Consider the following 14,007-nt stretch of genomic DNA (forward strand, 5'->3'; position numbering starts at 1 on the left):
TTTGGATTCCACTTTCCGCTATAAGTTGACGTCAAGTCATCCTTCTTTACTTGATTTTAGGTTTATAAATAATTTATATGATGTAAAAAATTATTTTTAGTTCTAACATAATTATTGAGAAATATCTATTTTGGGTTCTACTCGGAGGTGACTATCACCTAGTCAAGTTTTCTTTCTTAAATATTACTTATATTTTAGTATAAATATAACAATATTTATCCATATTATTAAAATTAAATAAGTATTTTAATGTATAAATGATATTAAAAATTAAATTTTATAGTAAACAAAATATTTTATTATTAAAAAAAATAGATAATTGTATGATGAGTATTTATGTTGATTTAATCTTAAAAATTATATGGATATTTAATTTAAAAATAAAACGAAACAGATTAAATTGAAAAATATAAAATGAAAAAATATTAAAATAAATCTGGAGGAATAATAAATTGGATGGTTGATAAGATGAAGCGTGGTGAATGGGGAATTAAGTGCGTGAAGGAGTTGGCGGTTTCGTATTTAAATAGTTGATGAGATGAAGATGAAGATGAAGATGAAGAGTGTGACACTGTTTTTCCTCTTTCTCCTTTTATTGGAAGCCCTTTGGTGTGAAGGATGTTTGAAGGAAGAGAGAGAAGCACTTTCCGGCTTATATTCCCGTTTGGGCAATCCTTTAATTGGGGACGTGGACACAGATTGTTGTCAATGGGGAGGAGTGGAATGCAACTCCTCCACAGGGAGGGTGGCCGGACTCGATATCTTCATGTGGGATTCAATCTCACAACACTATATTAATTGCTCGGATTTTTCTGTCTTCATAGATTTGAAGAACCTCTCCTTCATAGGTAGGTTGTGTGGGGGTGAAGGTATGAATCACTCAAACTTTATTTCTCTTTACTTACTATTTTACATTACTTTACATACTTTCCAGGCTTGCCAAATCTGGAGCTCTTTCCGATCAAGAACCTGCTGGACAACTTCAATAAACATTCTTCATTCCACGGTGAGACTACCTATTAGTCTTTCTTATTCTAATAAATCACAATAATCATATTTCTCATTTTATGTTTTAATAATATATTTTCACATTTTCTTCGTTTCTTTCACAATTTTTTGATTATATTCAATACATGTACATATATAAGTTTTCGAAACTCTGTCATCAAAGCTGCCTAATCTGGAGGTCCTTCGCATAAGTGGGATCTATTTAACCAATCACATCTTGCCATCCCTCGAAGAATTCACATCTTTAAAGATACTGAGTTTGCAGGATACTGGATTGGATTCGGATCTTCACATAGAAGGTACGTATAGCATTTTTTATTTTTTTATCTCTCATTAAATAAAAATTAATTTTAAAAAAAATTAATTATTATAAAAACTATTCATCAATAATATAAACTAATTTAAAAATTAATAATTTTTTAATTTTTAAAATAATCTTTAATTTAATTATTATAATAATTAATTATTTTTAGTATCTAAAATTAGTTTCTGCAAATTTTCCTGAAAGTACGAATAGGATTAAACTTTTCCATTTCATTAATAAAGAGGAGCTATGGGAATTTACGGAGGATATATTCTTTGCAGCTTTATGCTCAAAATTGAGGAATCTTGAGGTCCTTGACTTGTCATACAACAACTTTAACCACACTGATATTGGGTCTGCTCTTAGTGGACTCTCATCCCTCAACTCCTTATATTTAGAAAACAGTGGATTGACTTGGAGATCAATTTTAAGTATGTCTCATATAGAAATCTTCATTATTTGTTTTTTTATTACAAATTATATCTAATTCTCTATAATCGGAATATTCTATTGTTAGATATTTCAAAATTGAGTTCCTTGGAGATTCTTAACTTAGATGATAACGGGTTGAATAACTCTAAGAGTATCTTCTGGCATATAAAAGGTTAGTTGTGAGTATAAAAGGTTAGTTGTGATTGATATTGGATAATATTTTATTTATGTTTCTTGTTCTTATTATTTGATACTTTCAATTTTGTTTAACAGATAAAGATGAATTTAAATGGCCAATCAATTTACAAAAGTTATGGCTGAATTACAACAACTTGGCAGACGAATTTCTCCCATCTCTAAGTGGTCTTCCACTTCTCAAATCTCTTCATTTAAAGGCCAATCAACTAAAAGTAACACTAGATATCAACGGTCAGTATTTCTATAGAATATGTTTAAAATATTAAAAAAAATATTTCTAGATATTATATTCTAATATTTTTAAATTATTATAATATTAAACGATTTGTTAGAATCAATAATTTAATCAGGAGTCTAAAAAACTATACAGTCAATTACAAAATCATAATTAATTTAATATTAAGATAATTAATATTAAAAATCTCCACAAATTTATATTCTAAAATATTGTAAAAAAACAACACTCGATGTATTACACTTATTTTTTAACTGTCCTGTCATTGTTTCTTTGCCAAGTAATTCTTAGAAAAATTGGAACTCTTTAAAGACTATGATTTCTTACTATGATTTTTAGTTTAATTTTTACTAATAAGTTACTTTCAAGTTATTTATAAATTCCCACACTAAGAATTTAGATGTTTAAAATCTACTGAAAATTTCTTCCATAAAACTAAGTGAGATTCAGACCACTTATTCTAGAAAAAACAGCTTTTTTCAGACCAATATTTTGTTTACTTTATTCAAATTTATTTTACTATTATTAAAAAATAAATCACGCTTTTAAAGTTTTAAAAAATAATAATAATTACTATTGGTCCTTTGTTTTTAAATTTGAATAAATTTAAAATAGTAGTAATTTTTTATTGGAAGATAAGTTTTTAAACTATTTTTTAATTGATTCAAGATGTGAAATTTGTTCTATTAGATTAATTTACATGAAAAATTACAGAATCCAATTTATATTAAGATAATGAATAGTGGTAATTATATAAAAATCACATGAAAATGCATGGTTCATATTCTTAGTGAGTAGTGATGAGTTCAGATGCTTTATTTATCAGAGAATGATGGATTTAAATGGCCCACCAATTTACAAGAGTTATGGTTGAGTCACAACAACTTAAGCAACAATTTTCTTTCATGTCTGAGTGGTCTTCCACGTCTCCAATCCCTTGATTTAAGCTTCAATCAACTAGAAGGAGCAATAAATATAAGTGGTCAGTATTTTTATGTATTTTTTCCGCTTTATTATAATATTTTAGAATTAAGATTAATTATTCACTTAGTTTGAATAATTGTACAAATTTTATCTTATAGTTTATATTCTTAAAATGTGATGATATATGTTTTGTATATCGAAATTATACATATAGTTTTATTTCTTAAACTAATATAGTCTAAAGATATAAGAGGGATTTACGTTTATTAGTACATTTAAGATATATTTATTAATTTATGAGATGAAAAGAAAATAAATAATCAATTATTTATTAAATTTTTTAATTTTTAAAAAATAAAAATAAGCAACAATTTCTCTTAAAATAAATTTAATAAATAATTAGTTATTTATTTCCTTTTCATCTCATAATTAATAAATATATCTTAAATGCACTAAATAAACGTAAATCTCCTGTATCTTTTTAACTATACTAGTTTAAATAATAAAACTGTATGCATAACTTCTATATACAAAACATATATCCATCACATTTTGAAATCAAAGATTTCTAAAACAAGAAAATGTAATATATATATATATATATATATATATATATATCAAATAAACCATCTCTATTTATAAAGTTTTCATGTTCTGAACTTACACTAAGAATCCAACTCAACATGAAATACGTGAATTAATTAATTTTGTTTACCTCTATTTTAGCCTCTAAGAAAATATATTAATTTTGTTTACCTCTATTTTAGTCTCTAAGAAAAGATTTCACAACTAAACTAAGTTAGACGTAGCAAAGATTAACCTAGTCGTGTTAGATCTCACATACAAGACTAAAATGTACCTAATGCAGACAACACTAAAAACGATAGTTTTGAGATTTGGGATCTGAGAAAAAAAATCTTACTCTAAAACAAAATAGATTATTGTAATCTCTATTATGTTCTATAAGGTGACTTTTAATTAAAAAAAAGTTGAATAATTGGGTTAGAAATTTAGAGGAAAGATAAAAAGAATGTGAGAAAAAATGTTCAAAGAATTGTAATCTTTATTTTTTTTAAACCATCCCCACAAAAAGATCTTACAGTCAATATATAAAATCATTACTCTTATTTATTAAGTTTAATACAATGTCAATTAAGAAAATCTATTTAATCAATCAAGTAATTAAATATCATTGGTATTTGATTTTTAAGATAATTAATATTTCAAAAGTCCATAAATTACAACACACAACCATTTGTATTATAAAACAAAGCATTGCACTCTTATATATACTATTAATTAATATATATTATAAAACATATTTATCGATAACAAAAATCATTAAAAATCCAAAAGAATTTATGAGTAAATTCAAATTATGGATAAATTTTAAAAATATAGTCCAAAATTTAAAATTTAAAAAATAAATAATCCAAATATAGTTCAAATAAAGTTAAAATACGATCTATTAATTGAATAAATAGGTATTATAAATGTGTTTTTAGTAGTTATTTTTCAAATCTTTGTTTCTTTATCAAATACTTAGTAAGAGTATTCATGTTGAAAATGATTTTTTACTATCATTTTTGCCTTTTTTTTTCCTTAAAAAATGGTGGAAGTCAAACTGTGAGAGTTTAATTTACATTAACAAAGTCAACTTTTAGAGGTTCTAACATCATAGTTTTTGGAAGAAAAAAACTTTTGATTATTTAAAAGTAAACTATTTTTTTAACGCGAAATAAATGAATGTTAATTGATTTTGATTAATTTTTATTTTTTCTCTTGCAGGATTATCAACTTTGATAAATTTGACGAATCTTGATCTAAGCTATAATAATATTCATTATTTTGTGGCCAATCAAGGTATTTAAGAAAATTAAAATTAAAAAAGAGGAAGAAAATATATATTAGATAAATTCATGATATTGGCACGTTAATTCCATTATTTCTTTGAAATTCCTATATTCACATTTTGCATAAAATATATTTGTCCCCTTCTTGGAGACATATTTACTCTATTCCATTTAGCATAATTAAAGTTTATTTTACATTTTTTAGTTAATTAAAGTTACATATCTTTCAGACTCAAAAAGAGTAAGTAGATTGGAAGCCCTTAATTTAGATGGAAATATGATAGATGGAAAAAAGCTAAGGGAGTCATTACGAGCTTTATCATCATCCATGAAGGAGCTTCAAATGTCTCACAATCATTTTATAGGAACACTTTTAGCTGAAGGTAAATAATACATATGATTTTCATGAAATAAATTAATTTTGTAGTTCTTACATTAAGATTCTTATAATTTTTTTTTATTGGGCAGATTTTCACGATTTAAGTAAGCTAGAACTTTTGAAATTGGAACAAAATGATAACATGGAGAGTGAATTTTTTAAAAGTATTGGGAATTTGACGTCCTTGAAAGTACTGTCTCTTTCATATTGTCAGATAAATGATGCCCTTCCTGCTGCTACTGGTAATTATATTATTATTCAGTGTTATTTATAACATGTATGTTTTATTTAATTTTTTCTTAATTTTGTTAAAATCTTTATATCCTTCTTGTTATAACACTTGCAAGATGTTTTCTTTTTTTCTTCAAATTTTCATTCAGATTGGTTTAAGCTGAAGAAGTTGGAAGAGTTAAATCTAATACAAAATGGATTTGAAAGATTTCTTCCCAAATCTTTCATTAACATGACATCTCTTCGGAAGTTGGATCTTTCTCAAAATCACTTCATGGGAAAGTTTGATTCTAACATTGCAACCCTTACATCACTGGAATATTTTGATTTTACAAAAAACCAATTTGAAGTACCTGTTTCATTTACACCATTTGCCAATCATTCACGCCTTAAGTTTGTCTATGGTAAAGGCAACAAAGTCAAATTGGACTCACAACACAGTTTGCAAACTTGGATTCCGAAATTTCAGTTAGTGAGTCTTAGCTTGTCTTCAAGCATTGAAACTAGTTCTTTCCAGCTTCCCAAATTTCTTCTTTATCAAAAATATTTAACTAGTCTAGATTTAAGTAGTTTGAAGTTGGAAGGAGGGTTTCCTCATTGGTTGTTAGAAAACAACACAAGGTTGACTGAAGTTGTTTTTAGAAATTGTTCTTTGAATGGTACTATGCAAATACCATTGCGTCCCCTTCTTGAGTTACGAAGTATTGATGTGTCTAGCAATATCATAATTGATGAAATCCCAAGCAAGAATATCAGTTTTATTTACCCAAATTTGAGATATTTAAACATGTCTAGAAACCACATCCAAGGTTCAATTTCTCGTGAGTTTGGCCAAATGAAATTGTATTTGTTGGATCTTTCATACAACCAATTGTCAGGAAAAATATCAGAGGACATATTCAAAGCTTGGCACCAACTTGATTTATTGGAACTTTCAAATAATAAGTTGGAGGGACCCATTTTTACAATACCCACTAATTTGGAGTTTTTATCATTGAATGATAATAACTTTAGTGGCAGACTTCCTTGGAACATTTTTAACACATCCATTGTCTCATTGGATGTAAGCAATAATCATTTGGTAGGAAAGATTCCAAGCCTTTTGAATAATTTATCAACATTATGGGAACTTCGTATGTCCAATAACCACTTTGAAGGATTCATTCCGTTAGAATCAACACAACTTAAAGATCTAAAATATTTAGATCTCTCCCAAAATAATTTGTTTGGTCTTGTACCATCATTTATAAATTCTTCTGTGAAATTTATCCATTTGAGCAATAATCATTTAGCAGGATTGCCCAAAAAAATGTTCACTGAAAACTCTCCTCTAGTGATGTTGGACCTTAGTTACAACGAAATATCTGGTGGCATTCAGGATATGGTTAAAGACCTCAGTTATTCAAAGTTGAATTTTCTCTTTTTAAAAGGTAATCACATTACTGGGGATATACCTAAGCAATTATGTCAATTGATAAAATTAACCATGCTAGATCTTTCAGACAATAAACTCTTGGGAGAAATTCCCCATTGCTTGGGGACAATGCCTTTTGATAATAACAACCTTGATCCATTATTAAAAGCATCCAAGGGATGTTTTGTTGAAGAATATATTCTACAACAATCACAATCAGAGCATAAGAAAGAGAAATTAAGTTTCACTTCGAAGAAAAGAATTGATACTTACACGGGAAGCATCCTTACTTATATGTGTGGAGTTGACTTATCTAATAATAAATTGAAGGGGAATATTCCTTACGAGCTTGGAAACTTGACAAAAATCCAAGCATTGAACTTGTCTCATAATGATTTGATTGGACAAATTCCAGATTCATTCTCGAAGTTGGTGCAAACAGAGAGTTTAGATCTTTCTTTTAATAAGTTGAGTGGTGAAATTCCTTCTAAACTCAATATTCTAACCTCACTTGAAGTTTTAAGTGTGGCACACAACAACTTATCAGGCCCAATACCTGAATGGACAAATCAATTTTCCACATTTGATGAGAGTAGCTATGAGGGTAACCCATTTCTTTGTGGACCTCCATTACCAAAGAGTTGTCATCCAGCTCCTATAGTTATTCCAAATGACTTGGATTCTGACAAAGACGATGATTGGTTGGTAGATATGTATGTCTTTTATGTGAGCTTTGTTGTATCATACACGTTAGCATTGTTAACAACTGCAACAGCTCTATACATCAACCCTTCCTGGAGACAAGCATGGTTTAACTACATGGAATTTGTCATTTTAAGTTGTTACTACTTTATTGTGGACAATTTTTATAGATTTTGTAATGCTAAAATGTAACATGTATTTATCTCTGTTGTTTCCTTTTAAAAGTGATTTAATAAAAAAAAGTCATGCATGGCTTGATATAATAATATGAAATCTAAATTTTGTATTCAGTAAATTGTTAAAGATTTTTTTTATTTAAGTTCTTCATTATACTGTGAGAGAATCTAGGTAAGATATTTTTTATATCACATCAATTAATTTTAAGGCTTAATATGTTTTTAGTACTTATATTTCATTTTAGTCTTTGAAATCTTGTTTTTAGTATCTATGTCTTAGAATCTGAACGACAAAGTTATGATTTAATAAAAATTAAAAGTGATTCAAAGTTTTATTTAATAGTAAGAACTCTTCCTAGCAGAAAATTATGGAAACTAAAAGTTTTAGTAAAATGTAGTAGATAGAAATTAAAACAATTACTCTATTTAAAAGAACACTTGAATCCCTTAATAATAATTTAAAATCTTCATTAAAATTTTATACGATTTTATTTTCCACACGCATTATTTTTTACCCACCACCCATTTGTATGTAGTATCTATCTGTTACTCGAAAACACATTAGTAATGTTACACTAAAAAAGTTATTAAATATAAATTAATTTAATATATTACAAAAATATTATTAAATATAAAATCAATTTTAGAGAAAATAATAATTAATTAACTAAAATATATATTTTAGATATTAAAAAAATTATTAGTATCTGAATTAATAAATAATTTTTAAATTGATATCTAATTAATTATCAAAGTTTTAGTTATCAACTTAAGAATCTAAATAGTTGGTAACAAAAACATTTGTAGCTAGTTAGATACCAATTTAACAACTATTTATAAATAATATAAATTAATTTAAATATCAAAAAAAAATTAGTCTCAACAATAGTGTCTAATTTAGTTAATATAACTACTTTTTTTTTCTCTAAACCTAGTTTGTTTTATGATTTCATAGAAGTATATTACTACTCTATGAACATAAACTATATATTTTTCTCAGAAACGGGGATGCTAAGGAATTCACCTGTTGTTATACAAGCCAAGGGCTCAGAGTTACATTCAATTACGACTCTTATTGATAATCATCATGTGGAGGTCTCTGCTCCTGTGGTTATACCATCTCCGTTGCGTCCTACCTCTCCTCAGAGGGCTAAATCACCTGCAGATCCTAAGACACCAATTAATACTTTAATTGATGGTCATCATGTAGAAGTCTATGCTATTGTGATTGTACCATCTCCGTCGCCTCATACCTCCCCTCAGAAGGCTAAATCTCTTGGGGATGTTAAAGCACTATCGTTGGTCCTACAAAATCAATTTTCCTCTCTTGATGGTTTGGAAACTATAGATGTTATTTCAAAATTTAGGGTTGATCGTAATGAGATGGAGGAGGATGCTAGTGATACTGGGAAGGAAATAGTTTGCACTAAAAGAAAACTAGGGAGACCACCTAAGGGGACTAGTAAATAAAAAAAATTGTTAAGGCAGTTCTGTCTATAACGTCGCAATGAAGGTCTCTTCATTTTTCTGGAATGGTAGAGGACTGGGAAACCACAAAATTGTGAAGATGTTGATTAGTTTACTTAAACTACATCAACCCCTCCTGTTTTTTCTTGCTGAACCTATGATGTCGTATACTGATACTTTCGACGTCCTTTTCAAATTTGTTAATATGCATTTGGTGGCTACGTCTCCTATTGTTAATAAAGTTGTTAAGTTTTGGTGTTTGGAGATGTTTTGCCAAAGAGTGGTATGTGTTCTTGAGGGGTTCAAGATCATCACTCTTAGTAATCAAGGTTTGATTACTTAGTGAATTCTCAGTAGTTAGTTGAGGACTGGATGTAGCTCTTGGTTAAGAACCAGTATAAACATCATGTGTGAATCTCTCTATCCTTATACTCTTTAAACTGCTTTAGCTTTGATTTTATAAACTGCTGGTATAAACAACCGGTTGTTTCGCAAAAACAACTGGTTGATTTTCTGGAATCAAACTAAAAACAATTTTCTAATTACTGAACGGTTTTCTAATTGATTAATTCTTCATTGTCTTTCACTCTACTTTCAATACTTGAGAAAATCTTTCAAAAACATATCAAACCCCCCCCCCCCCCTCCCTCTTGTTTAAGGCCTACAATTCTAACAATTGGCATCAATAGCTGAGTTTTTGATAGTCATTCAAGTTTTCAATCCTTAAACCTTTTTCATGGCTGAAAAACTACCCTTTGGGGAGGGTGCTTCAATAAATAGACCACCTCTATTTTGCGGACTGAATTATCAGTTTTGGAAGGTCAAAATGAAAATCTTTGTGGAATCAATTGATAGAGGAATCTGGGATGCCATTGTAAATGGCCCTTTTGTTCCAAAATTTGAAAAAGATTATGTTTTGATTGAGAAACCTTGGTCCCAATGGACTGAGAGTGAAAGCAAAAGAGCTCAATATGATTGTATTGCTAAAAACATCATCACATCTGCTCTAAATTCTAATGAGTTTTCCAGGGTTTCACAATGTGTTTTAGCAAAAGAAATGTGGGACATTCCTAAGGTTACCCATGAAGGCACCACTGATGTGAAGAGAGCAAGGAAGCATGCTCTGATTCAGGAATATGAGATGTTCAGGATGCTGAAAGGGGAAACCATTGCTGATGTACAAAAGAGATTCACCCACATTGTGAACCACCTCATCAGCCTTTGCAAGATCTTCGAAAGGGAGAAACTTAACATCAAGATCCTCAAATGCTTGGACAAATATTTGTAACCTAAAGTCACTGCAATCTCTGAATCCAAGGATTTGACAACCTTTACCACAGCCTCCTTATTTGGTAATTTAAGAGAGCATTAACTTGAGATGAACCGGCTAAATGACCAAGAACATGAAGAGTAGCATGTGAGGAGCATTGCTTTGAAAATTGTTAGTCATAAAGATGGTCAAGAATCAAGTGAGGGCAGTAATGGTGAAACTCTCAACTTGCTAACCAGAAAATTTAGCAAGTTCTTGAAAAAGAACAGCAGGGACAAGAACCAATCTTCAAATAGCAAGGACAGATGAGCAGGCAAGAGATTTGAGAAGAAAGGCAAAGCTAAAAAGAGTCTGCATTTCTTGGCAAGATAATGATATTTCTTCCTCTAGCTCATCATCAAATGGAGATGAAGAAGCAAATTTGTGCTTGATGGCAAAGGGAGAATCAGAAACAAGCAGTGTAAGTTACAACACCTCCATAAACTTTGAAAATTATAGCCAACTTCTTGATGCTTTTAAAGAGATTCGTGAAGAAGCTAATACGCTGGCCCTTTTGAATAACCAGTTGAAAGGCTTGAATAATTGGCTGGAAAACAGAGTCAATTGGAAGAAGAACTGAACATGACAGGGTACAAAACCAAGTTTGTCAATCTACTCCTCAAGCAAGAAGGTCATGTGACATATATAGACAACAACAAAGAGAAAATTCTTGGAAGAGGAACCATTGGAGACAAGAACACATACTTAATCCATGATGTGCTATTTGTGGAAGAACTCAAGCATAGCCTCCTTAGCATAAGTCAGTTGTGTGACAAAGGTTATCAAATAACCTTCAAGTCTAAAACTTGTGAGATACGGCTTCCTAAATCACAAGAAGTTTTGTTGATTGGTAAAAGGATCAATAATGTCTATCTTCTTAATATCTCACATTTTGCATCTATTGGCTACCTTCTAACCAAACATGAGGAATCATGGTTATGGCATAGAAGGATAACACACATCCACATGCATCATCTAAATAAGTTGATATCAAAAGATCTTGTGGTATGTTTACCCAAACTCAAGTTTGAGAAAGACCACATATGTGAAGCATGTCAAAAGGGGAAGAAAATCAAACATTCTTTCAAACTGAAAAACATTGTTTCAACTTCCAAACCCCTTGAACTGCAACACATGGATTTATTTAGTCCTTCAAGAACCATGAGTGTTGGTGGAAACTACTATGCACTTATTATTTTTTATGATTTCTCTAGATTCACAAGGACACTGTTTTTGGAATCCAAGAGTGATGTATTTTCTGCATTCAAAAACTTGGCGAGAGATTACAAAACATGTGTTGCAGTAACATTTGTGCCATTCGTAGTGATCATGGGGGGGAATTTCAAAATGAAAAATTCAGTAGTTTTTGTGAAAACTTGGTATTTTCCATAACTTTTCTGCTCTTAGAACTTCCCAATAAAATGGGGTTGTGGAAAGGAAAACCAGGTCTCTTGAGGAACTTGAACCATTTTGAATGAGTTTTCTTTGCCAAAATATTTTTGGGCTGATACTGTTAGCACAACTTGCTATGTGATGAATAGGGTCCTTATTAGACCAATTTTGAAGAAAACCCCTTATGAACTGTTTAGTGGAAGAAAACCCAACATTGGTCATCTAAAAGTGTTTGGTTGCAAGTGTTACATTTTAAATAATGGAAAGGAAAACATTGGCAAGTGTTTGATGAAAAAGTGGATAGTGGTATCTTTCTTGGTTATTCATTAATTAGCCATGCTTATAGAGTGTATAATAAAAGGCTTATGACGGTGGAAGAGTCTATTCATGTTGTCTTTGATGAGACTAACCATGCAGAATAGGAATCCATGAAAATATGCAAAACAAGAGGAGAAAAACACCATTTTGCACAAGCTAGAATCCTAACCAGAAAAAAAAAATGATTCTACGAAACAACCGATTGAAATTCTACAACAGGATTAACTTCCCAAATAATGGAGAATTCCTATAGACTTTTCTATGGACAACATCATTGGACAAATTGATAAGGGAGTGTCTACTCAAAACTCTGTCTCAAATTACTATAAACACATGGCTTTTGTATCTCAAATTGAACGTAAATCTATAGGTGATGCACTTAAAGATAAAAGTTGGGTTGTTGCCAAGCATGATGAGCTTAATCAATTCACTAGAAGTGATGTGTGGTCTCTTGTTCCTAAGGCTGATTGCATGAATGTCATTGGAACCAAGTGGGTGTTTAGAAACAAGTTGGATGAATGTGGTGTAATAACAATAAACAAAGATAGGTTGGGTTTTAAAGGTTACAATCAAGAAGAAGGCATTGACTATGATGAAACCTAGGCACATGTGACTAGATTGGAAGTTGTGAGATTACTGCTTGCATTTACTTGTATGAGTGGTTTCAAACTGTTTCAGATGGATGTGAAGAGTTCATTTCTGAATGGGTTCATCAATAAAGAAGTTTATGTATCACAACCACCAAGTTTTGAAGATCACCAACATCTTAATCATGTGCACAAGCTAAAAAAAGGTCTTGCATGGATTCAAACAAGCCCAAAAACAGTGGTATGAAAGGCTTACCAATTTTTTCTTGTCTCATGGCTATGAGAGAGGCAAAATTGATAAGACTTTTTTTATTAAAAATTCAAAATATGTCATCATTTTGGTTCAAATTTATGTTGATGATATCATATTTGGTACTACTAATGATTGCCTGTGTGAGAAATTTGTGGTAGCTATCTAGAGGGAGTTTGAAATGTCTATGATGGGAGAGTTATCCTTCTTCTTAGAGTTGCAGGTTAACCAATCAAAGGATGGCATGTTCCTAAAATGAGATTCTTAAGAAGTTTGAGATGGAAAACAGCAAAGAGGCATCCACACCAATGTCCACAAGCTATTATAGGGATGCTAATTTGACTGGAACAACAGTAGATCAAACCAAATTCAGAGGATTGATTGATTATTTGGTTTATCTCATTACTAGTAGGCCCGACATCATGTCTACAGTTTGCTTATGTGCTAGATTTCAAACAAATCCAAAAGAATCTCACTTCAAGGTATTGGTTTATGGTATTCCTCTCACTCTCTTATACATTTGATTGGTTATTCTAATTATGATTTTGCAGGGTGTAAGCTGGACAAAATAAGCGCAATTTGTCATCTTCTTGGTTCAAGCGTCATATCTTAGCATAGCAAGAAGCAAGCTCATGTGACCCTCTCAACTTCATAAGCTGAATATATAGTTGTTGGTAACTATTGTGCTCAAATCCTCTGGATCAAATAGCAGCTTGAAGACTTTAGCTTGAAGGTCAACAAGGTGTCTTTGCTTTGTGATAACAAAAGTGTTATCTTTTATTCTATTTGTAAAGACAAATAGGGAGAGAATTGGTGGTTTATGGTGTT

The 14,007-nt window shown here is 30.1% G+C and overlaps 1 protein-coding gene across 1 annotated transcript; it reads left to right on the forward strand.

Moving 5' to 3' along the window:
- The first annotated feature begins 475 nt into the window (after nucleotides 1-475).
- LOC137837863 (cuscuta receptor 1) lies at nucleotides 476-7,946 on the forward strand. The gene is made up of 11 exons (XM_068647018.2): nucleotides 476-848; nucleotides 935-1,006; nucleotides 1,149-1,307; nucleotides 1,594-1,743; nucleotides 1,830-1,916; nucleotides 2,018-2,173; nucleotides 3,004-3,159; nucleotides 4,890-4,964; nucleotides 5,185-5,337; nucleotides 5,423-5,575; nucleotides 5,714-7,946. The coding sequence occupies exons 1-11, from the start codon at nucleotides 539-541 to the stop codon at nucleotides 7,870-7,872; spliced, it is 3,630 nt and encodes a 1,209-aa protein (XP_068503119.1). The 5' UTR covers nucleotides 476-538; the 3' UTR covers nucleotides 7,873-7,946.
- Nucleotides 7,947-14,007: the final 6,061 nt, after the last annotated feature.

The sequence above is a fragment of the Phaseolus vulgaris genome, chromosome 4, assembly GCF_051622355.1.
Source record: "Phaseolus vulgaris cultivar YP4 chromosome 4, ASM5162235v1, whole genome shotgun sequence".
In the NCBI taxonomy this organism is placed as follows: domain Eukaryota; kingdom Viridiplantae; phylum Streptophyta; class Magnoliopsida; order Fabales; family Fabaceae; genus Phaseolus; species Phaseolus vulgaris.

Bases quoted from the DNA above. Each gene is read 5' to 3' on its own strand.
- LOC137837863 (XM_068647018.2), top strand. From the start codon at position 539: ATGAAGATGAAGATGAAGATGAAGAGTGTGACACTGTTTTTCCTCTTT. The intron at 849-934 runs GTAGGTTGTGTG...CATACTTTCCAG, and splicing joins GAAGAACCTCTCCTTCATAG to GCTTGCCAAATCTGGAGCTC. The intron at 3,160-4,889 runs GTCAGTATTTTT...TTTCTCTTGCAG, and splicing joins AGGAGCAATAAATATAAGTG to GATTATCAACTTTGATAAAT.